This window comes from Conger conger, chromosome 2 (assembly GCF_963514075.1).
Source record: "Conger conger chromosome 2, fConCon1.1, whole genome shotgun sequence".
NCBI lineage: Eukaryota > Metazoa > Chordata > Actinopteri > Anguilliformes > Congridae > Conger > Conger conger.
In genome coordinates, this window is record NC_083761.1 from 26,774,202 (window position 1) to 26,800,979 (window position 26,778).

Here is a 26,778-nt window from a genome sequence, read left to right on the forward strand (position 1 = left end):
CATCGTGTGCAATCTTTGTTTTATCCAATGAAAGTTATTTTCCTCCTGAGTACTTCTTAAAGTATTTCATATAATTACTTTCACTATCCCTTATGACCCTCAAAATTCACATTATAAGATGGCTGGCCCATTGAAAAGCCTTGGAAAACAGAAGATACATATGAAAGCTTCACTCAAATACAACGTGTATAAACTGTTAAATAATATGAATACACATATATATAAAAAATATAAAATATAATATTTTATAAATATAAAATATTTAAATCAAGCAATAAAATGTTATTTACATAGCATATTTCACAAAAGTGTCACTATACACTTTTTTATTACACTGGGAGACAATGACAAATGGCAAAATCACATTCATGACTGTGACACCACCCAGTAGATTATCCTGTCACTTTCCATTGACAATGATCCCATCACATAGCTCCAGTAACTCAAATTCTTGTTCCTCTGGGAAGAATTTACAACAAAACTCTAGCATCCTACCAAACCTATTCTGCACATGCTAATTATAAACTCCATACACAGACAAATATGCTTATACCAAACAATATCTGGTATTACATATCCCTAGTGTAATCAGAAGAACATTGCAATTATTTTTTCAAATATCTATTTTCTGATTTTCACAAGCAACCACAAATTAATATTAAGATGAAATCTTCACATCAAAAACAATAAAGAATTAGGGCAAAGAGTTGAATTGTTTTTAGTTGACCAAGAACAGGCATGCAGAGTTTGGCAGATAAAAATAGTATGATGTTTTACATTAATTAAATACACTGATTACACTAAATGACTAATTGCAGGTGTGTAGCTGGGTGGGGTTGCACTGGAATCAATGGTTATGGGTTATGACACTTTCTATAAACCTATACGTACACTCAGTAACTTTGACTGTGGAATGATTGTTAGTGCCAGCCAGGGTAGGGTGGTTTGAGTGTCTCAGAAGCAGCTGATATCCTTGAATTTTCATGCACAACAGTCTCCAGAGTTTGCAGAGAATGGAGTGAACAAAAATCATCCAGAGAACAGCCTTCTGTGGGACAAAATGCGTTGTTAATGAGAGAGGTCAGTGGAGGAAGGTCAGACTGGTTGAAGCTGACAGGAAGGTGACAGTAATGCAATAACCATGCATTATAACATTATAAGAGCATCTCTGAATACACAACGTGTGGATAGGCTACAGCAACAGAAGACCGAATAAATCTAATAAAGTCTAATAAATACCTAATAAAGTGCTCACTGAATGTATATGCCTTGTGGTTTAGTTGCTGTGGTTTCCTGATGTCTCTGAATAAATGACACCACGGGTCATATTTTCCGGAATCAACGGCACATTGGCGCAGTCACCGGGCGAGGTGTGTGGTGTACGGAGCGTGGCTACTGAATCTTGCCGTTTTCCGAAGTTAATCTCGGGGCGCACTGAGAAAAGATCAGATGGCACAGGTGGAAAATGGGCTGGATTAAGCTCACAATATTATCAGTGGGTAATATTGCGGCAGATACAGACTTGTATCTATGTGATTTCTAAATAAATGAGAGAAATCCATTTGAAAATACATCCAACATATTTGCCAGAATTTCAATAAAACATCGCCTAAACGTTTATTATTGTTGTTTTAATTCCTCATTAAACCTGTAGCTCAATACTTAAAACAGACTACCAAGTCATTCACAACAGTGAATGACTCAGTATGAACTGTTGCTCAAATGAAAAAACTATTATAACATACAATTAAATAATTAATTCACATGAATGATATCGCCTACCAAGCTGAACTGGGCTGCGTTTCTCAAAGCCTTCTTAACGCTACGTCGTAAGGTAAGTTATACCTGAAGCTGTACCTTAACATTTCAGCGTGTTTCCTAAAACGTTCTTTGCAATAAGCTAAACCAAAATCGCAATGAGCTGCTTGAACTTGACTGACGCCCCGAGCAGCAGCTCTCCTCCGACTGTGACGCATGGAGTCCTGAAATTACCAGATGCGAAATCGAAATCAGCAGCAGTTCAGTTCGCAACTCACCAGATGGAATATATTTATTTATTCAGTATAAATAGTTGAATCGGGTACTTCTGCATTGGGCTAGAACAAAAACCTGCCACCCACTCTTTTGCGATGTTAGACACCCTTGGTTTTGATATCTGTACCCTTCCCCAAAAAAGCTCTTCAGTTAGTCCTTAATTATATGAGTGCTTATGTTCTTTTCACTACGTACAACAATCAGAATGTCTACTATGAACCCTGGATGATAAGAACTGAAATACAAGTTAAATGTTTCCCAGGTCAAATGTTCAAGAAAACCCCATTTCTCTCCTAAAAGCAAGTGGCTTAGTCCAGCAGCCCCCTCTGGTCAATTGGGTGCCCACATTCTGCCTGTGTAAGGTGCAATGCAATGTTCGCATCTGGCTGAATGTCTATGTCTACTGATGGACTGCAGAGTGATAAGAAGCAGTGACAAGACGTCACAGGTTTCAGAGGAAACACACCTGTCTGCTCTGTCCTGGATTGACATAGAGAATAGCAGCAATGGTCAAAAACAGACAACTTTGCTATTCCAAATTGGAAAGAAAAACCCCACAAATGTCAATGCAAAATACCAAACATCTATGTACATGACCACTGAAATAAATAGTTACTCGTAATATAAATCATATGGGACATATCGGTACTAGTAATGAAAAAAGAATCATTTTAAATGTAATTACATTATTTTATTTTCAGTGAATTCAATTACATAAGTACATCAAATTAAATTAAAACCAGTTTTTTCTACACATCATAACACAGCTTGTGAATCAGCTCTCATTTATTTTTTGATATACAATGTTCAGCTCAAGTGCCTTCCTTTCATGATGAAAAAATATAGTGATATTTCTGTATCTACTGCTTAGAGAAACCTGGCTTTCAGTGTATGAAGTTGCCAATTAAACTTTACATTCCAAGACAGAGACAGTGAAAGAAGAAAATGGCTAAATTGCTGATATAAGGCTGAGTAGGACTATTCTTGCAACACAATGACATGATGGAAGGTCATATATTTCCACTTAAAGTTGATCAATCCTGCTGTGCAGTAAAAGGCCAATTATTGCAAATATCTTATATAATATTAAAGACTGAATATAATACAAAGCATATGTAGTTTTATATCATCACATACAGTACAAAACAGGATTGCCTTTTGCTTTCCAGTCAAAATATATTTTGTAAGAAAATACTGAATACTGTATATTGAATCAATCAATTAGTAAATCAAATAAAATGCCAGTTATTCTAACAATGTTCAATCTCAACAAAGGATTTTGAAAAACACAAAATATAAATTTCAACATTTATAAAATGTTATACGAAATAGTCTGGTTTTCACATTACATCCAATGGTTTCAAAACCAACAACAATTCCACCCAATTGCGTATTCACACTTCACCTGAGGTTACGTAAATCATAATATTACAGTCAGACCTTCTTTAAGAAAAAAAGGGCTACAGGTAAAGTGTCTACAATTTCTCAGAGATTCCGGCACATTTTGTTTTACCACCAAAATGTTAATGCAGGTCTACAGTTGGCTTATTTTATAGCACACCCCATCCAGTAGCAGCTGAACTCATGCCTACCCTCTGTTGTTTCTTATTGTTGAAAATGAGTCAAGAACACTACACTTCACTACAAGAACAGACTAGGCTCTCAATATGATCACAGCACCTCAAAAGCTTCCATTTGAGCTCTGTGATAGTGAGTCTCTCTGTGCTAAATTCTTGGTCAAGTGTGGTAAACTAGTCAGACATTTCAAGCACAGTCTAGCAAACGCAGCAGAGCTGAGAGTTCAGCCAACTTCTCATGGACATGAGGAAGAGCCACAAGTCCAGGATGTTCCCCATCAGTGGAATTCCACACTAGAGATGATCAAGCAGGTCCAAGGCAACAAAGATCCACTGAAGGCAACAATAGCAATAGCAGAAGCTAACCTCAGCTGACCTGCTGGAACCATCATTGTAAGATAATTTCCCATTTCTGACAATGAAAAGACCGTATTATGTTTTCTGGTATTGTCTCTGCGCTTTAAAAAAATGTAGGCCTGTCCTGATAATACGTTTCCTGTTTATCTTTGCTATAGGTATGTCACTGATGTCTGAAGTATGTGTCCTACTTTTTGGAGCTGCATGCACTCTGCCACCTTTCTTGCATGATGTTGCTACCAGATTCATGACTCAGCTTGTGTGGAATACCATAAAAAATCTGCATTCACAAAGGATCAAGCTAAGTGGAAGGAGAACGGCAACATCTCATAGCTCATGGATGGGTGAGATCCTGAATGATAGAGTTCCACAACCCTTTAGAGAAGTGGAACCAGACAGAGCTACCAAAAATGGTCCTCCGCCTAATGGCATCAGTCAGAGTCTGATGACGAGGCATTGGTCTCAGAGCAGACCAGTATCACCATAGAGAACAACTACAATGGAGGTCTGCATGTGCAGGTGCCCATGGTATGCTGGCCCAGGAATACCTGGCCAAACCTGCCACCACAGTGCCCCATGAAATACTGAGCATCCTAAACAGAACATATTGTGCAGAAGATTTCAGAATGACTAGCCTGCCTGCGCAACCAGATAAATGAAAGAAAGTTATTCTTCATCACAAAGATATTTTACATTTAATAAAAAAGTAGTTTAAATTTTAGTATGTTTTAAATTTGTGATGAATTATAATTAATAATGGCCTAACATGATTAACTAGATAAAAAAAATGCATCAATTGACAGCATCCGTACCATCATGCACCCAACTCCTGCCAAATGGCTGAAGTTAAGCAGGTTTGGGCTTGGTTAGTACTTGGATGGGAGACCTCCTGGGAAAACTAAGTTGCTGCTGGAAGAAGTGTTGGTGGGCCAATCAATTGCTGGGGCATTGGGCATCATCGCTGGTAAAATTATGCCCAATGCCCCAGCACAGTGATGGGGACACTGTGCTGTAAGAGACGCCTGTGGTCATTAAAGATCCCCTGACACTCTTTGCAAAGAGTAGGGTGTTCCCCGGTGCATTGTTGTTTGGGGTATAGTAGTTTCAGTGAGCTAAACAAGGCATTGTGGGCAACATGTATTTTACTAGATTTTGCTAACTTGAATGTTCTCGTATCTGCAAAATGGATTACGTATCCAATTGCATTTCAACTGCAATATGGAAAGAGGACACATTTTCCTATAAATAAATGTACTTCAGTAGTAGAAGAGGTGAATTACTGGATGCTCTAGGGCTCTTCACTGTATCACTGGAGAAGATATGGGGCTTCAATATTTTAAAGATATGCCCTTACACACTTCCACTTGTCACTTCCACTTGAGAATCCCTTTAGAATACAGTTGTTTGTTCACTCATATTCGCTATATTGCATTATGAACTTGGTCAGCTGCCTTGTTCCCCAGGTAGGCTGCCTTTGGAGACAGCTACCTTTGTATGCATGCAGTTGCTCTCTTGCAAATAGAAAAGCATATGTACTGTAAAGGCAGCATGTACTGCATATGGCGCAGGTGAGGAACTGTATGTGGGGTTATCTGATATTTGACAAGCTTGCCCATTTACACAACGAATGGCCTGGTTTGATCACCAATGACCAAATGTCAAAATGTGTCACAGATGTTGAACTACTGTAGCCAGCTAGTCAACAAATAACTCATGCCCTACCACAGCATCTCTATTGGGTTCAAGTGAAGACTTTGACTTGGTAACACCAAAGGCTCTGGGACAAACCAAGTGAAAGCCATTAACACTTGGAATCTTCCCTCGATTGCCCAGCCTGCCAAAATCTCATGTCATCAAAATTCCATCTCATCTCAAATTACATCTCTTCCGTAAAATGCAAACAATCCCAGAAAAATATCAGAAAAACTGCAGACCTCTCTAGTCTCAAATGAGGCCAGTATACATGACTCCACAGTATAAAAACATAAACATAAATGCTCATCTCATATCTGCAAAAAAGTATCTGGATGATCCCCAAGCCTCTGGTATAACGTTCTATGGATAGATGAGTCAAAAGTGGACACAAGTCCCTTTGTCTGGCATAAAGCAAATTCAGCATTTCACAGTAAGAACATCATCCAACAGTCAAACATGGTGGTGGTAATGTGATGGTGTGATGACCTGGGCAACTTGTCATTGAAATTATTGAAGGTAGCATGAGTTATGTGCTGTACTGTAGAGAATGTCTAGCCATCAGTCCATGAGCTGAAGCTGAAGTGTAATTGGGTTATGCAGAAGAACAATCTGAATGGGTGAAAATAACCCAATAGAGATGGAGTGGCAGAATCTGAAACGAGCAGTTCATGCTTGGAAACCGACTAGTTTGTAGGAATTAAATCAGTTCTGCAGAGAAGAGTGCTAAAATTCCTACACAGCAAAGTAAAAGACTGATATCAAATTAGAGGAAGCGTTTGGTTGCAATTTTTGCTGCTAAAGGTGGTGCAACCAGTTATTATGTTTAAATGGTAAATGGTAAATGGCTGGCATTTATATAGCGCCTTTATCCAAAGTGCTGTACAATTGATGCTTCTCATTCACCCATTCACACACACACTGACACACCAGCAGGAATTGGCTGCCATGCAAGGCAACAACCAGCTTGTCAGAAGCATTTTCAGGGACACTTCGACACACCCCGGGCGGGGGATCAAACTGGCAACCCTCAGATTGCCAGACAACTGCTCTTACTGCCTGAGCTAATGTCGTTTAAGGGGACCATAACTTTTTCACAGGGGTGATATGGGTGATTGAGAATGCTTTTTTTATCAAATAAATGAAATAGTAATTTTAAAAAATTCTTTTGTGTTTACCTTCGTCTAACATGACTTTTGACCTAACGATCTGAAATCGTTCAGTATGACAAATGTGCAATAATAGAAGAAAACGGGACAAATACTTAATATAGTATACAGTATATATATATATATATATATATATATATATATATATATATATATATATATATATCCTCCTGAGAACCAAAGAAAAAAAGTGTCTTACAATTTCTTTTTTTGTGTGATTTCCTATCTATTTGGGCCTAAAAAAACACCTTACAATTTAAATTTTTTTGAACATATTTTTAATTTTAATTTCACAGCATGTCCACTGTAGAGGACAACAGGACGATTTCCGTGTGAAAATACAACTGAATTTAGAAAATAAAAAAATTAGCAGATTTTGTCTTTAGAGTGATATTAACCCAAGAATACATTTCATTTGATCAAATTCATTTCATCTTTAGCATTCTTCTGTTGCTTGTTGCTTGCAAGGACAAAAGAACATAAACATAGAACATAAACATAGAACATTTATGCATTTATACATTTCTTCTTCCTCTGGATATTTTAGCGGTGATAATCCTGGAAGCATGTTTTCTTTTTGGTGATGCAGAGAAACATCTTGCATTTGATGCACCTCATGTATGTCTTGCCATTGCAGCCCTTATTCCTGCACCTTTCTGCATGTTTGATGTCCATCATCTCTGGCATGTGCCTGGCTCCTAGTCTGCGTACAGATGGCTCTGGTTGTGGGATCCTTGTTTTGGTTGGTGGCTGATACTCTTCCTCACTGTCTTCACTGCTGTCATCAAATGATGGACTATCCAGCAGCTCTTCAGCCAGGTGCATTTTGAAGTCCAGGTACTGCTGGGTGTTCTTAGCTGGTCGATTCAGCGCTTTACTGTCAGCCTTGTACTGGATCCAAGCGTTTGTGATGGCAACATCAAAGAAATGCATGATCACACGTGATGTCCACTTCTTGGTCCTGGTTGACATGCGGTAGAAGCTGAGCATTCGGTCACACAGGTCTACGCCACCCATGTTGTCATTATATTCCCTGATCACTGCTGGCCGTCTCACCTGGACGTGACCTTTTTCTTTTTTGGACCATCTGCTACAGATATCCTCTGGATCTCTCCCATACACAGTGGAAGCCATCAGAACTGGTTTATTGTCAAACCATTTTGTGACTGCCAGCTCAGGCCCCTTCCGGACCACCGTCACTGAAGCTCCTCTCCCTTCTTTTCTCAGCTGCTTATCTCCTGGCAGCTGGCATTGCTTTGGAACCCTGTTCTTCATAATAGTTCCAGTTGCTGGAAGACCCTTTGAGCGCAAAGTGTTCATGAGATCAATCGTTGTGAAATATCGATCAAAGAACACGTAAGTTCCTGTAGGAACAGACTCGACCATTCGCAAGACTGCTGCAGCTCCAACTCCCAGTCTTTGGCCCCTGAATGTGTTCTTGCCCTGATAGACCTCAAAATCCAGGACCAGACCGTTTGGCGAGGCAAGCACAAAAACCTTTAGGCCAGTAGGGTTTGGCTTTCCTGGCACATACTGCCTGACTGGGCAGCGGCCTGTGAACGGGATGATTTGCTCATCAACGCACACCTTGTCACACCTTGGAAGGCTGAGACAACCTTGCCTCACACGGTCAAGCAATGGTCTGACTCTCCAAAGAATGTCTGACTCTTTTGTCTCTTCAGTTACATCCAGGTCATTGACAATCTTGAGTGAGCTTCTCAGCTTGTAGAACCTATCCCTTGTCATTTTCCTGCTAATAACTGGCACTTTAGTTTTTTTAGCCCAAAACATTTTGACTCTGGGATAGCCAAGGCAGGCCATGTGTACTGATATGCCGAAGAGAATTTTGATTTCTTGGGCAGTAGTATTCAGTGACACTCCTGTAGTTTGCAGCTGTCTTTGATTAGTAAAAGCTGCCAGATCTTCAAAGATTTTGTTGTTGATGTACTGTGAAAAGTACTCGATTGGACTCCAGTATTCACGGATTTTAGGGTCATCTTGATAGACAGGAAGCCCAGGTAGCACAGGTGTGAATCTATTATGATGAATGTAAAAAAAACACAAATAAATTCCAGTTTATAAAAGGAGTAACAGTTAATCTTTTACACATCTATTTTGATTAATGCAGTAATTTCAGTGTCATCGATGTGATATGACTCCCTATTAACCAACCTCATAAGCATATTTTTAGGCAATTTGCATATATTTAACAGCAGTAACACATAGTACAAATACAACAATAATCTAACATGATAATAGAATTGAATACATTAGCCTGAAACTAAATAAAACATACAAGTTAGTCCTGGCCCACAGAGCACGACGACTTTCCAGCTCCCTCTCTGGCTCTGACTCTGTCTCATCAGATTCTCCTGCATCTTCTTCCTCTCCTCCTTCATCACCATCTTCCCCTATCACAGGCTGATACTCATCCTCATCCTCATCCTTATCCTTTTCCTCATCTGACAGCTCCAAATCTGAATCTCCCTCTACTATCCGGTATAGAATCCTCTCTGCTTCACTTGTTTCTGCTACAACAATGTGCAGTCATTAAATACACTGAAATGGTCCCGGTGTCCACTACAGTTGACATTCATAAAAGGACTGTTATTTCAAAACAGAAATTATAAAACTGTTTTCAGATGTAAAAATATTGTTACTGACATGTTGATAAACAAGAATATATATAATTATCATGGTAAAAATAGCAGTAGATAAAGAATATTTGACTTACCTCTCCTCTTTCCATAAAATGTGGTTGTTGGTATGGCGGCCATTTTGATTGGAAAAAAAGTAAAGTTGCCAGCATGCAAACCCATCACATGACACATCACTGGAAAGCCCAGGATGTCCTCTACAGAATGAAATAGGGTTTGATAGGGTAACTCCAAATACTTAAGGAAAATACAGGTTAACAAAATGTCCATTATAAAGGACACAAATGAATGGGCCAGTTCTCAGGAGGATATATCCATATCCTTCTAGCGTTAACTGACCCAGTGCCAGGACTCAGCATTGGGGAACGCAGACTCTCTGTAATAGTAATACACTACAATACACGCACTGACATACACTCAGTAATTACTGAATTAGGTAGACCTGTACACCAGCTTGTTAATACAAATATTTAATCAGCCAGCAACTAAATGCATAAAAGCATGCAGGCGTGGTCAAGTGGTTCAGCTGTTTTTCACACCAAATGTCAGAATGGGGAAGACATGTGATCTAAGTGACTTTGACTGTGGAATGATTGTTCGTGCCACACAGGGCGGATTGAGTATCTCAGACACTGTTGATCTCCTGGGATTTTCACATACAACAGTCTCTAGTTTGTAGAGAATGGTGCGAAACACAAAAAACATCCAGTGTTTCCACCTCATTACCACCAAAAAAGAGAGGGCTACATAAAGCTTAATGTTTCAAACTGCCTATTTCCACTCTCAGAAACATTATTAGAAAATGGAAGATAAATGGAACAGTTGAAGTCAAGGCATGGTGTGGAAGACCGTGAAAGATAGATAGAAAAGATAGAATGGCCAGAGACCTGGTGAGAAATGTTCAGAAGAACCCACACATCACTGCAAAATAATTGCAAAAAAGAGTAGCAGAAAACGTACCTTAAACAACAAAGACCTACATGGCAGAGTTTCTAGATATAATGACCTCAACACAAAATTAAGCATCTGAAAACCTTCTGGAACAATGTGCTTTGGACTGACGAACCAAAAATGTAACTTTTTTGCCACCACCAAAGAAGGTACGTTTGGTGAAAAAGGGTCAAGCCTTTGTCTCGAGGCTAATGTTCAAAGGTCAGTCCAGACATTGAAGTTGAAGAGAGGTTGGGTATTCTAGCAAGCGAGAATTGAAAGACACTTCACTGGCTAGAGGAAGCATTTACAAGCTGTTATAGTAGCCCAAGGAGGAGTTACAAAGTACTAATTGACTGGGTTCCAAAACTTTTTCACAGGGCCTTTTTTATTATTTTCAAACTGTAAAAAATTAAAATAAAAAGTAATCTTGCTTCACAATTTGAAGAAAAGTGCTATGTTTAATATTGTACCATTTAGAGGTCAGGTTTGTTTCTGTTCACTGAGATATTAATTGTAAAAGGCTTTTTGACCAGGGTTTTTTGCACACAACTGTATGTGATACCTATTTGTATCTCATGTGCCTAGAATGAGTCCAAACCTTCACCGTACTCAGTTTTATTTTTCTCACAGCAAGCTCTTTTACAACTGTGCTGCAGATGCACTACCGCCTCTAGACAAGTATTTAGAACAATATTGATACGTCTTAACACATCTTAACTGGCCAGAGCCTTGTGATACTGGTAGAGCATGACATTTGCCTTTACTGTGAACATGATCTTCTGTTTTGACGCTTTTTCTGTTTTGTGCAATGGAATTGATCATACGATGAAACACCAGATTTTCAAATAATTGTAGCAACCGCATATTCAACATAAACTGATTTGATTGCGTATTGTGAGTCTTTGGTGTACGGACTGGAAGTTACCTTTTGGCAATGTACAAAGGGTGGGTTTGAACAACCCATTTGCTTGATGTACTAATCACTTTTGACTGCAGGAAATAATTATTCAGGTGTATAAAGAGGCAATGACTACCACTCAGAGTGCAGTAATTTCACAAATCCCTTTATGGTTTCAATTTAACCATCTGCAATGACCACAGGCCTATAATTACTTCCATGTGCTGAAACCTCAGATGAGATCTTCCAGAGTCCAAGGGGATATGTGTTTAAATTATAAACGGTGATATTGATGCCATCAGACTACAAGCTAGTGGCAAGCTACTTGAGTAATTTAGTTGGAAAGAGTTAAGAACTTTCTGAATGATTAGCCTAAGGGAAGGTAAAGGGTGACTTCAAGGCAATCTACATCCAGAGAGCGGAGTTTAGTGTGCAAGTTATTATATGTACTTAGGGAATATCAATTAGTTCCTTTCAATGGCTGGGGTTTCCTTTTGAATGAATTATATCAAGATATGTGTACACTCAATGATCACTTTATTAGGTAGACCTGTACACCAGCTTGTTAATGCTTATACTGTAATTATTCAGCCAATCATATTGTAGCAACTAAGTGCATAAAAGCATGCAGATGTGGTAAAGAGGTTCAGCAGTTTTTCAGACCAAATATCAGAATGGGGAAGAAATATGATCTCCCCTGCATTTGATCCATCCTTGGGCCATGGAATACAACATGCAAACCTTTACGAGACAGCAGTGCTAATCACTATGCCACCGTGCCGCCTGAAACAGAGTAGCTAGGTGTAACACACATACACATGTGAAGCCTGTACAGGGATATAGATTATGGATTTATGGCATATCTGTATCATTATAGTCTGATTAGAATGAGCATGAAGGGCTGCTGGAGGTCCTTAGTTCAGGCATTGAGAGAGCTGAGCTGTTCTTTATTTGTCTAATGCAGTGGGTTGGAAGTGTTCGTCATCTCATTAGCAACTCCCCAGGCAACTAAAAAACAGGCAAGTCAAGTATGTAGGGGGTGACATTGGCTCAGGAGGTAAGAACAGCCGGAGGGTTGCCGGTTCGAGCCCGCCCTGGGTGTGTCCCTCAGCAAGATACCTAACCCCCAATTGCTCCGGATGAGCTGGATGGTGCCTTGCATGGCAGCCAATCGCCGTTGGTGTGTGTGTATATGGGTGAATGAGAATATCAATTCTACAGCGCTTTGGATAAAGGCGCTATATGAAAGAGATTGCAGCTTCCTCCCATTTGGACTAGTATATTAGTAGTCGTAATATATTTATGTCATGTCCATGCCCCTTTTCCTGTTGTTTTTCCTTTTCTCTGCTTTCACTCTGGTCTTTGTTTGTCGACTCCTGGTGGCTCTTTGTTCTCTTTGGATTGCAATTTCTGTACATCTGCCCTGTTTGGACTGACCACCCGGTTTTTGAACATTGCGCTTGGTTCCTCTGGTCCGCAGACCTGACTATTTATTTCATGTATGATGTTTTTTCATAGCTTTTCTGTTCTTGGATACTGTGTTAACCATTCTGCTTGAATGTAAGTACTATCATATTCAAGAGATTGATGAAATCTCAAAACATGTCAGAAGATCTCACAACACATCTACATATTATGTGGGCCAAACCAGCTTTCAGGAAACCCTCAGGAAACCCTCATGAAACTCTTCAAGCTCTTCAAGTGATAATTCAAGATATTTTTGCCACTGATGTTTCACAGAACAGAGGGTAGTAAATCATATTGCCATGTTAGTCTGTACGATCTTCAAACCCTTGCATCTCACCCCTGTTTAAAAACCCTGGACACCATCCTCCTTGGTGTGTTCACAAACATATTCACCATAGGGGCTTTTCTCAACTGGTTAATATAATTATTTGTAATTCACCTCTTGACAGTCTAGTTCCAGCAAAGAAAAAAAAAGTTCTCTAGAGTAATACTCCCCAGGCAACTAAAAAACAGGGAAGTCAAGTATGAGTACAGAAAAGGAAATATAATGAAAGGAAATATAAAGTCTTTCATTATTACATATTAATAGACCATCGCTCAAGGGTATTATACTGAATTATAATAAATGAATTAAGTGGCAATTAATACATAAGCCAGCAACTATCCTTTATTATAGAATAGAAATAGCTCCATGTTAATTGCTCATCCCTCTTATTTGAGAACAAGTATGAATGTGCAATATATCAGATGATAACAGGACATGAGTTAACAAAACTGTTATGCATGAGTTCTTCAGCTTATTCTCTTGATCCATTTCCCACTAGATACTATAGTGACTCTCACTTGCAACCATTAATAGCTCTTTTGCAAGAGAAATGTGTGTTTTAAGCTGCTGCTGTTACTAATGGTATAGATTTGTGCGGATATGGTTGAGACTGCCATCTGCAATGCAAAATACTGACATTGCACATAGCGTCTTTGGCATTCAATGTATTTTGTTTTCAAATCTAGATTTACATTTAACATTTACATTTACAATAAAATTTTATTGAAACATGCAAAACATTTTACAAATGGCTCTCGATAGTTTGCTGCTTCATTAAGAAATCCACCCTTGCATATCTCTTTTCTTGGTCATTATTTCTACATTTAAAAAGGTTTAGTGTTAGGGTATTAAAATACTTACCTGAAGTTGAATTTGCCATGTACTGTAACCAGTGGCGGTGGGAGGGAGGGGCTAGCATGTTGAGCTCCTCCTGAAACAGGCTGAGCCCCCCCTAAGCCCCCCCTCCCCCAAACCCACAGTCATTTTGTGATGAAAAATATGTATATATATAAAACATATAATATGAAGACATAGGACTGACTTATATGTAACAAAGCCAAACTATGAAATCATATTTTTTAATTTACGTAAGTGATAATGACTGTTGATCTTTACTGAATTGATTGCTTGGTTCGTATCATTGCAAGGGTAATTGCATGTGCGTGATAACGTTGGTCGAGCAGTTTCTAGTCTAGCAAGTTAGTAAGTTTATAATCATGCCATGAATAAAGTCACTGAGATCACATTTCTTCTGCATACTGACATTTGGTCTGAAAACAATTGAACCTCTTGACCTCATCTGCCTGCTTTTATGCATTTAGTTGCTGCTACATGATTGGCTAATGAAATATTGGCATTAACAAGATGGTGTACAGGTCTACCTAATAAAGTGGTCGCTGAGTGTACAGTATGTGCATTCATTATTGGGTGTTCAAACTCAAAGGTCTCCAAACCATGGCCCATCGACCAAATCCAGCTCTTTTACATTTTCTGGCTGGCTTGTTGCGAGAGCTAGTGCATTGCCATGTTTGCATTTACAGAATAAATTTGAATATTGTAGTGATAATGAGCATACACAGATGTTACAGGCAAAATCAGCATTGTTTCCTGAGCCCAGGGAAAAATGGAGTAGCTTTTAGCAGACGCAAGCTTTTAGATCATCAAAAAAATGGAAAGCAGTGCAACACAAGCTACAGCTCTGACAGTGGAAAATGCAAAAGGAAAGCATTACTACTGTTCCCGCCAGATTTGACTCCACCTTACAATATGTCTACTAGATTCCAGCTCTACAGCAGGAAGGAGGTATCACAGAGCATCAATTTGGGCTGAATGAGACAGCAGAGTACAGTATATAGCACATTTTCACAGTATAAATATAAAACATGAAGTACAGTATCACTGCATTACTCAGGCAAACGTCTCCCATAAATACATAAGCTCCGTTTCCGACTGGCTGCTGCTACTGTAACCTTTGCTTTGAGCGTTCGTCAATGAAATTAGCAGCACGGCTGTGAAATGTGCAACCCAAAAGGATATCAGATTTCACCAGGGTATTGTTTTCTCCCCAGGAGTAGCCATGCATCTCCTTTTTTCTCAGCAGAATTGGCAGGTACTGGAAAAGCTTGTCCCGTGATGTGAGGTTTTTTCTCATTACCCTCCCACTGTGTCCAAGCAGCTAAACGGGGTGGCTGACTGACTGCAGAGTGAATATACAATAATGCAGCAGCCCCTAGTCATGAACCTCCACATGGAGCCGCAGTCTCACAGGAAGAGAGATACGTACAGCTCCTCTGCAAATGTACAGTACCCATCTTGGTCTCCTCCTTCGCGCAGTACAACTGAGTCATTGCCTTTGGTGCACTGACTGCAGTGCCCTTCCTATAAAGTAGCCTGAATTTGAGGTGTTAACTTCAAGAAGTCAAATTTAATTAGAATTGAATTTGACAACAAACTCCCACCTGTCCTCAAACAGCCTACCAAACAACCCCCTGATAGGTTCTTGAAAAGACTCAACCTGCAATTGTGATAGATACTGCAATGCTGCCTCTAATGAGCCACTCCAGCCTCTTAATCTCACAGCTATTATTCCTTCTGAGGAATAAAAACAAGAATGGTTCAATTTAGCAGAAGGAAAAATGTCCAACAGGAAACTGTGCAGGGGAAAACATTTCATATTGGAAGGGGGTTTTCACGACTTTGCTCTAGTAATCACACAGCCAGGCTGCAGCTGTCAGACGCCAGCAGTCGGCAGTTAATCTCACTCTTGACAAACATCTCCCCTCTTGATCCATAGAGGCTTGCTCCAGGACGGGCACTTCAGAGATTCTGAAACCCCACTGCGGAGAAGCAAGGATTCAGCTCTCATCATCAACAAAGTCTTCTGTCTAAAACTAAACTCACTCAATAAAGACTGAAAGGCATGAGAACACACATTGAAATTAGTCTGTAATCATAATGCTCAAAATAACAAGTCATGTCTGCATGGACCTCCATTTTAAAAGATTGATACAATAAGCAGAATATACTTTAAGATACTTTATTTCTATTATCGTATATTCTATTATTTTTCTTTAAATTCACAGCGAAAATGGAGATACATGCTGCATGATATAATAGTCTTCCATTTCACAATAAACTAGTATACTGTATAACACAGCATTGCATTAATTCACTCAAGTCAGGGCCATCTATTTCTTCTGTACATGAAACGAAACCAGTACAATGCAGTTTCTGAGCTTAGCATGCAAGGCCTTTCACTTTGGGTTCCTCCTGTTTTACTCACATCTTCACACATGGCCCGCCTATGTGGGGAGTTTAGGAAATGCGGTCTGACTGGCAATCCAGCTGTCACATCTCAAGAACAGATGCTGTCCAGCAACATGAGTTTTAGTTAATACTTACACAATTACATATACACTTACACAATGTTGCGCAAGTAACAGTATAAACCTGGACAAACTGAAATTTAAGGCAAGCTGAAGTGAGCGACAAAGACAATCTGTACTGTGTACAGTGTATAATATTTCCCATAAGGAATTTCAATAAATATAACTTTTCAAACACACTGTATTACTCTCCCAGGATAGGTCAGTGGTCAGAGGGTGAACTAACATAAAAATATTCTTCACACAACCAAAGAGTAACAGAGATGGACATTTGTTAGTCCCTTTTGTATGAGTCAGTGATAGCCATGTATGCCAGCAAGCCCTTCCATTCCTTACCTATGATCTCACTTTAAAAAAGTGCCATGTGAATAACCCTGCAATTCTTGCAATATTTTTTATGAAGCCATTGCTGTTGGCAAGGGTTTCTGCAGGGGTGTAGCTAGGATTTTAGCTTTGGGGAGGCTAAGCCTTTTGTTCCGGGGAGGGAACACAAGGCTTAGACAATTGGTTTTACATGCAACAGCACTGAAGTTTTTTCTTTGTGGTAAACAAGGCAATAACTTAATCTTATGGAAAAGATGCTTATTAGCTTTATCCAATTTGTATAATTTACAGATTATAGCTAGCCAGGTAGCAAGGAACAAGTCAGTGTTTCCACTACATTCATTCAGTAGCGGCAGCCCGCAGCAAGAAGATTCTCACCGCCGCTGCAAGTATGTGCATAAAGTTATCCAATTTCTTGTAAATAATTTGGACATCGTTACTGTGTGCAGCTCTGTTTTGAGAAGTACACAGTAGCATACTTCCGGATGTACAGCCTATCCAAAGCCCCGACCCGTCCTGCCCACAACAGCTCAGCTATAACTCTAGCACATATTGTAACCCCGATGAGACCTGGTCGTCAGACTGAGACCGAGAAAGGCAGACTTGTTCAGCAGGGTTTACTAATTCAACATAATATGAAGCTGAAAAATAAGTGGTTTTATTATTTCGTTAAACATTTATTTTTGCTTTGTACCTAGTTACAGATTGCTTGAGTAGCTCAAGGCAACAGATGTGAGTGGTGTAACACTGTCAAATTCACATGTAGCGGTGAGTGTAATTTAGGCTACAAACTCATTGTGGCAGCATAATTGAACAATTTTTGCTTTGTAAGCTAGCATACAGACAACTGTGAGCATATGTTAAAGCTAGGCATCTTTATCATTTAAATCAAATAATAAAAAATGTACATAATGGCAGCATTTTAAAGTTGCTTATCTGTTCTGTCTATGGCAAGGGTGTGGTTTGCGAGAAGGAAGCAGGGCAATCCTGTTATGTACGGTGCAGGGAACCCAGACGCAGACCACAGGATAATCCAAAAGAGTAGTTTTAATGTCCAGTAGTCACAAGCCAAGAGATCCAAAACACAGCCAAAAACGAAAAGCAAAAGAATGGTCGAAAAAACAAGCGAAGGTACAGCAGGGCGAAGGTACAGCAGGGCAAAAGCAAAGTCGAAGTCAAGGCAAAGGGGTGTCTTTCAAGAATCTCTATAACAAGGCTTACAAACAATCGGCACTTATCAAGATCAACGTTCTGACAACGAAGCATACTGAGACTGAGGTTTAAATACAACAGGGAAGGTGACAATCTAGGCGGGGTAGAGGAAAAGGTGGGCTAAACAAATGGACAACAGGTGGGGAAACACAATAGGGTAATAACATAATAACGGGAGGGAGACGAAAACGCGGACTGGATGCACGAAACAAAACATGTAAAACATACGGCTCCGGATTAGGGAGTAGACATTTGCATAGTTAGAAGACGTAGTGATAGTTAGAGACAGGTGCGTACTTTGCTGAAACTAAACGAGTAATCAGGGATAGCATAGGGAGGCGGAGTTATAGAACAGTGCAGAAATACTAAGAGATAGCGTTAGTGAGTTAGTTACGTGAATATTTCTAAACTACCTAATAAAAGTGATTGTTAGTTAGTTAGTTAGACAGACAGTAAGTGTATTAATCGGATTAGTACTGTACAAAATCTAGATTAGTAGTAGTTAGTAAGAATCGTGCTTTACAACATTTAACTATCAAGAAAAGGCAGGAAGTAAGAATCGCGAGTTAAGAAAAAATGTTGAACCCCGAAAACTACCGTAACCACCCGAATAGTGGGGCACGCAGACAGGGGAGTGACTAGACTGATAAACATTCAGACGTAGACATAACAGGGGAGGACAATAGAGAACTGTAATGGGAAAACATAAACCAGGTACTATGAGAACTGAATGATAAACAAGAATAAACATGAAAAACATACAGAACAAATACAGAAACATTACAAATCCGAGGACCACACCTACTGGTTAAGTAGGCACACACCTGGACTACATTGCAAATCATTCCAGGCTTTTAAAAGGTGTGCTACTTTCCACAGTAGGTGGCTGAGAATGGGGAACCCAAGAGAGAGAGGTATTTGTAAAAGGGGAGTTGAAAAGCTGTAGTTTGGTTTGATTTAGTCAGATTGGGAATCTCATCTGACATGGAATCCGATGTGGCTAGTAAGGTACGATCTATCTCTCCACAACTTTAGTAAATTGAGATGGCAGATCTGACATGCCCCTTTCATATTAGAATGACCTCATAGTCTACATCCCCTATAAGCCATGTCAAAAGGCCCTTGCCAGATGGCAAGTAATTTTGATTTTTAGTTTGGCTTGGATCTTGGGGAACCTCTCTTACGGCAAACAACAGGGATCCAATTAGTTTATCCCTATTTTGGATATCGATAAAAACAAACTTACAAATCATTGTCTTCAGCGCCTTATTGAACCATTCCACCAGACTGTCAGTTTTAGGGCGGTAGATACGATTTATATCACTATTTCAGTGCTTAGCTAAGAAGGTTCCTGTTCCTTGGGATTTTGACACAGGAGAAAAAATGAAACAGCACCTAGTCAGCAATAGCCTTGGCATATATATTGTGGAGAGGGACCGCCTCCGGATATCAGGTGCTTTGGGAATGGTCGCAGGATTTACTTTTTGACACTCGGGGCATGCCGTACACCACCGACGGATGTCTCACCGTATACCTGGCCAATAAAATCACACCATTATGCGGTTAAATGTGAAACAATTTTCCAACGGCTTGGCCCTAAAAGCTGTGTCCTGTCTTCGCCGTGTATTTCTGTAATGACCATCTGACCCAGCTTCAATGTAGGGACATAAATATTAAAGGGGGGAAATAAGTATTTCTCAGATATTGAGTGGGATGCATCATCCATTGAAATCAGTGTATGCATATCCAATTCTAAGATTATGCATTTAGTGATGCCTATGATCAATAAATAAAAAAACATAACATTTCCTTGTAGGGCTGAAAAGGTTCTATAGAGGGGGGGTCCCAAAAAAAACTACACCACTGGGTTTCTGTGTGATCTACAGTAGGTAGTAAAAGTTTTCACTTCACGCGCAGATTGAGTCATAGAGCTTAGATTTATGGTAGCTCACTCTGTGCTGTGTCATTACCAGATGATGGCTCGGAGCCTGCACAGTAGGCCCACATTAAGGGGTTTGGTGGCCCTGGGCTGACACACAAGGGTGGCCCCAAGATAGGAACACACTCTACTCTGAGAATGAGATTTACAGTCACATTGAGATTTGGCAGTCGACACTGTGTCCAAACATTAGCTACAGCAAATTGCATTGCAATACTGTTAACAGCTGACATTACTAAGGCAGCTAAAAATAGCTAAATTATTCAGCTAGCTCTGTATTAATACACTAAATGGCGTGCCACATATTTTTTAACTTGTCAAAAAGTTAACATGAAAAATATATGAACTGCTTACAAGTATAATATAGAGGGACTTGAGTCTGCGATCTTGCTGCTGTCATCCGCCATTATGAGACAAATTTCTTGTCTTGACAGTTTTCTCAAAATTAATTCTGGGATTTTTTTTCCTGTCATCGGACTATGCAACGATATGCGCTCCAAATATTGAACAAATGGTGTGTGAACCCAGGTACTTTATCTGTGCTGACACTTCCAGACTTGGTTTGGACTTGCACTCCAAGATGGATGCGTGCTAAGTATGTGCACTCAGAGCACGGTAGCACGCAGTTTGACACAGCTTAAATCATTTGATAGACAATGAGGGAAGCAAATGGCAATGAGCCAAATATGCATTGCGTTAGTGTCAATTTCTATACATGTACTATATATATATATATATATATATATATATATAACTAAGATATGATCTACGTCTACCACAAACAATTGAACTGTAACTTACAGTTTGAGAGAAATAAACACGGATGATTAAACACGGATGATTGAACACGTAAAGAGATAAAAGGACCTGTAGCTGCCCAAATTGCACTCCAGACAAGCGATCACTGAAACTCAATCAAATATTCACTTGAAGCATAACGCTTGTGCAATCGCTACTATGTTTGTATTGCCTATATTTTATCGTAAGTGGATATTTTTAAATTCATCAAGCTTGCTATAGCTAATTAGCTTGTTGCTACCGATAACAAACTGGAATTGTTTTATAACTAGATGTAGTCTTCGCTTGGTAATAAGCCATAGTATGCAGAGTTTCAGTGATCGCTTGCCTGGAGTGCAATTTTGGCAGCTACACAAACAATAAGAATTAGCCCCCACGCCATTGGCTGTGGCAGTTAGAACCAATTTTCAGCTAATGAGCTTGAATTGTTGTATAGCTGTACAATGTTTTGATACAGAGTGACGGCCCGACAAATGTACTCTTTGAAACCTGAATTTAAAGGGGCAAGTCAACATGTCACTGAATCTTTTTCAATGATAGGAAGGGTTTTTAAATGGTCTTGTAACAATGTTTTAACACAAAAATCTTACCTTTTGTACTTTTAAATCATTATGCAAGGCCTTGTAACATCAGGAAATGATTGATATGCAGCTTTTCATTTCTTAAAAAAAAAAATCATAGCTATGAGCAATCAGATTTCTGTACCAAACACAACCTTTGTGTTAACATGGACATTGGCAAAAGTGTACCTTCAGTGAAGAGATAGTGAAGGAGAGGGAGAGGGATTGAAGAGCAAAACTAACTAACAACTAACTCATTTAGAAGATCAACAGGGTTTTGAAAAGGTGTCCAAGGATGTCCTGATATCCAACCAATTAGTTCAAATCACTTACTCTTTAGCTTTTTTTTGTTTTCTCATAATGACTTCATGAATCAATAACTGACTATGAGCACCTTGCAGGTGGGGCTAAAGTAAAACCGCTGGCCTCTTGAGCACTGTCTTGCAGTTTTGAATGTTTATGCTCTTGTTGCCATCTGCCTCTATGCAGTCAGAGCATTAACTGTAGTTAAGTGGAAAGACCAGGAGGGTATCTGGATTACTTATAACAATCTTGGGGGAGTGCTAGGGATAACATCTCTTGGGCTACTCAGAGCTTAGTCTGCCCAGGAAAAATCTGGAAAGATTTCCCTCAACCCAGAAGGAAAGTAAGGATGGAATCCAAGCTCGATTCACAGAGGAGGTCATGCATCACAGAAGACAAGAATACATACGTATACTAAAACGTTCCTCATTCTCCTTTCCCCAAGGCACAAACAAAAGTAACCTCTCTCAGTGGAGACATTTTATGTGAACAAACATTGCAGAACATTTGGCCTAAGCCTCCAGCTGTGTTTCATCAAAATCTCTGATCCCAATTTAATTTCCTTGAGGAATTGGGCACATGGCTTGTTGGTGCTTAATCACCACTTTTGGGGGGGTTTAATTAAGCCATTGTAAGCAGGTTATCTGACTTGACAGTCATTTCACCCCAGGTACAATATTTACAGATTTGATTGGTTAGTGAGGTTGCATGAGCCCACCCTACCACCTGCCATGCATTTGATTGATGCATAGGAGGGGGTTCATGTACGCTTTTTCGATTACTAACATTTTCATTACTAGCATGATCAAAATCTCCGCTTAAATCTTAACTAGATGGCAAAGACTGTGATCCCTGGCACATCTGTCCCCTGTGTGACCTCTCTCTCACCCTGGATAGCAGGTAGTGACACTAGATGACAAACTTTGCAACACTGCACAAAATATGGCAGTGAGCAGGACATGCAAGTCCCTCTACAACATATCCACCCATTCCTCACCCTCACCACCTACTCTACCCAACTACTGGAAATAAACTTCAACATTAGTCAGACAACAGTCAAAGCTTCATAACCAGGTGGGATATTTGGTTCCAGAAATATGACTGTATCAAATAATTTGTGAAACAAATTTATATTTCTACCGAACCGAAAATGTCAGTTGGACGTAGAATAAAAGTAAACGAAGAAAAAAATGAAGAAGTACATTGAATGGAATTGTGCATTTGTTCTTATATTGGAACGTGATTTTATTGATGTAGAGAAACGGTATGAAGGATTGTTAGAATATGCCTATTATTGTCTGAGAGGAGGGATGTAAACCATGAGCGTGGCAAGGGGGAGGTTTTATTGCCCTGCTTTGCAAATAAGAGGCAGATAAGCATCTAAACTACTGTTATCGCTAGCGGCAAGTCTTTTAACAATCTGGCATCCCCGTTTTTGCAGTTTTATTTAGTCAGTTTTTTTATGACTAAATGATATAAATATGAATGCAACAATGATTTGAGATGTCGATGACTCAACCACAAGGGGGATAGGGTTAACAGTTTTCATTGATATTATGTTGTTCATTTTGTCTTTGATATTGCTAAATCCCACAATCAGGAAAATGCATTGGTTGGATTGTATTTATTGTTCACTGTTTTTTTTTCTTCTTTATAATTTTAATTCCTCTATTTATTTCCGTTTTAATTGTTTTATCACTGTAGACTGCAATCGCTTGGGTGGTATTTCAATCTTTTTCTTACACCCGCCTATAGTGAGAAGAATGGCATAACGCAATTTCAACAATCTTTTCATTTAAATTACGTGACAGTAACATTATTTAAAATGGTAGCTACGGTAGCACTTGCTGGAACACATTACGAATAGACTGCATTTGCAAACTCTGTTTGACTAGTAATCTGATATTTTGCTACATTTTCTCTCTTGGCATAATCAGTCATATGTAATAAATGTAATATAAGTTAATAGCAGAGAACTAAACTGCACAGTGTTTTATTTATGCCAGTACTGTATATTCAAGCTGCATTTAGTGCATTAGTTATCTCTGAGCATATCATCCTCGCTAATGTCATCCGGTTGTGCTCAACGGTTGTTTGAGCAACTGTCAGGTTTGGGGGACAGAGGAACCAAGTGCAGACTCAGGGGTAACAAGAAAATAGCAGGTTTAATGACATAGGCAGATAAGGGGTAGACAGAGTATAATTCAATGAACAGGCAGTCAGTAGTCAGTCCAAACAGGCGAAAGCCCAAAAACATGATCCAGAAAGAGACAGAATCCAAAGAGCAGGCAGGGGTCATAAACAAGAAATCCAGAACAGAACACCAACATGACAAAACACCAACAGAATAACGGGACAGGAAAACAGAGGCTAGAACTGAACAGAGCAAAACCTAACACAAGGGAAACAGAACTGACAAACTCAACAAAAGAACAAAACAGGCAGGCTTACATATACTAACCAATAAACTAAATGGTAAACAGGTGTGTGGGTGCTGGGGAACAGATGATGAAAGACAATGAGAAACAGCTGGGACAAGACAGGAAGGAAATACATATAAGGAGTGGGGGGCGGAGACACGTAATGAGGAGAGAATAAAAAGCAGAGAACATAGAAAAGGGAAAAACGAATAGAAGGGCACGGACGTGACAGCAACAGTTCATACTGAGTCATTCACTGCTGCAAATAGCAGCAAATATTATCTTCCCTGGTTTTATTTTTAGTTAAACTTAAGAAATACTTCAAAAACGTCTCAGTATTTCTTAGTTAGGCTATAGAATAGCGCTTTTAAAATATTGAGCTACAGGTTTAATGGGGAATTTAAAAAACTAGCCCATAATAAACATTTTGGCACAATATCCATGGATCTTAATGGTTGAAAACAGTTCATTTGATTGGATATGAACAAATCAAGGTGCCCCCTGCTTAACTTTGGAAAATTATTCAGTAGCCATAGCCAGTACGCCATTCACTTTGCCAGGTGACTGCACTAATGCGCCATGCAAAGTTGATTCCATCCATCCATCCATTATCTTAACCCGCTTATCCTGAACAGGGTCGCAGGGGGGCTGGAGCCTATCCCAGCATACATTGGGCGAAAGGCAGGAATACACCCTGGGCAGGTCGCCAGTCCATCGCAGGGCACACACACCATTCACTCACACACTCATACCTACGGGCAATTTAGACTCTCCAATCAGCCTAACCTGCATGTCTTTGGACTGTGGGAGGAAACCGGAGTACCCGAAGGAAACCCACGCAGACACGGGGAGAACATGCAAACTCCACACAGGGGATTCGAACCCAGGACCTTGCTGTGAGGCGGTAGTGCTACCCACTGCACCATCCGTGCCACCACAAAGTTGATTCTGGAAAATAAAAATACATTTCTTAGTAAGGTGTTGGGCCACAACAAGCTGCCAGAACAGCTTCAGTGTGCCATGGCATAGATTCTAGTAGAAGTCTCTAGAACTCTACTGGAGGGATGGAATACCATTCTTCCAAAAGATATTCCCTCATTTGGTTTTTTGATGATCTCCCATAGACCATAGCATATGATTGTGTCGGTCCAGAGGGCCGCACAGGAGATGGTCCAAGATGGTCGCCGTGGTGTGAGTCCTGCAACAAGCTCCAGTCTGCCTGCTCAAATATTCGTCCTTTAAGAAGAACAACCTGGTAGGCTTACAAATGGATCAAATGGATCAAAACCCAATCTCCCTCCAAACCATTCTGGAAGGTATGCGCCAAATGAAAATCGAAATGATTTCCCATATGGACTTAAAACATGATACCATCAAGGCCAGCCTCAATAAAATTGAGGGTTCTCTTGCCACACTGGGTGAGCATGTTGATGAACTTGAGCAGAGAGTTGGTTTTAATGAGGATAACCTACAGGACCCGACCCAACGCATTAAACAGCTTGAAAAAGACAATGCTCACTTGAAAGAATGTGCCGAGGACCCTGAGAACAGAAGCCGGGCCTCCAACCTACGCTTTATCTCTGTCCCCGAGAAGTCCGAGGGTAAGGATATCCTCGGCTTCATGAAGCGTCTGATCCCGCAGCTCCTGGGCGAGGCGAATTTCCCTACTCCTCTGGTCATTGAGCGTTGCCATCGTTCTCCAACCTTCCTCAAGCAAAACTCCAGAGCCGGACCAAGACCAATCCTGGTGAAGTTTCTCCATTTCCAGGAGAAGTTGAAGATTATGAAGCTCTCCAGGGAAAAGAAGGAGCTTGTGTACAACGGAACACGAGTCCACATTTACCCGGACTTCAGCGCAGGACTAGTCCAGAAACGCCGACAGTTTGACCCACTTAAGAAGAGGCTACGAGACCTGGACTGTACATACACAATGATCTTTCCCTGCACGCTGAAAGTGGTCCGCGACGGTAAGACCAAACTGTTTCGCTCCCCTGAAGAGGTTGAGGTTTTTCTAGCCGAGTTCTCCGTTGATTCTCCATAATATCCAAGTAGTGCTATAGCCTACCGATACTGATAATATATATATATTTTTTTTCTTCTCTCTCTCTCTCTGCTCTTCATTTTACATTTTAGTCATTTGGCAGACGCTTTTAATCCGAAGCGACTTACAAGTGCATAGGTTCTACCATAAGTCAGAGCATCACATCCAGGAACTAGCAAAATACACATGAAATGCACGTTCTGTTTTTTTTTTGGGGGGGGGGGGGGGGATGGTTAGACAAGGATAGGGATATCAGAAAGGAGGGGCAGGGGAAATCAGGAGGGAGGACTTGTCTTCTCTCGTCTCATTTGTACTTTTTGGATTGACTGTAATTTCGACTGCTCCTCCTTGTAATGCCAAGAACTACAAACAACTTGTAATAGTCTATGTTGCATGTTGTTGATCACAGGCCGGTTAACTTTCGCTGCCATAGCTACTATACCGAGCCTGCACACGGAGCCTGTTTGTTTGCCGTAAAGCAGTTGCAGATGCCGCAAAACGTAGGCTTAATGTAAAAGGACTGAAGTAAAAACAAATGGGGAAGTGAAGAAAAAGAATGAGTAACTGTTAATTTATCTTAGTTATGAAGACTCAAATATTAAAACTTGTCAGAATAATATAAAAATATGAAGGCATCCAAAGTTTATCCTGGAATGTTCTGGATGATGGATGCACAGGCCATGTTC

General features: G+C 39.9%; 1 protein-coding gene across 2 annotated transcripts; it reads right to left on the reverse strand.

Annotated features, from left to right (window-relative positions):
- Window positions 1-7,167: 7,167 nt before the first annotated feature.
- LOC133111285 (piggyBac transposable element-derived protein 3-like) lies at window positions 7,168-9,610 on the reverse strand. 2 transcript variants are annotated; one of them, XM_061221488.1, is made up of 2 exons: window positions 9,564-9,610; window positions 7,168-8,864 (listed from the first exon to the last, which is right to left on the reverse strand). In XM_061221488.1, exon 2 carries the CDS (start codon window positions 8,648-8,650, stop codon window positions 7,373-7,375), a length of 1,278 nt encoding a protein of 425 aa, XP_061077472.1. In that variant the 5' UTR covers window positions 8,651-8,864; window positions 9,564-9,610; the 3' UTR covers window positions 7,168-7,372. The 2 variants fall into 2 exon arrangements, with proteins under 2 accessions (XP_061077472.1, XP_061077463.1); XM_061221479.1 differs by lacking the exon at window positions 9,564-9,610 and adding an exon at window positions 9,126-9,205.
- Window positions 9,611-26,778: the final 17,168 nt, after the last annotated feature.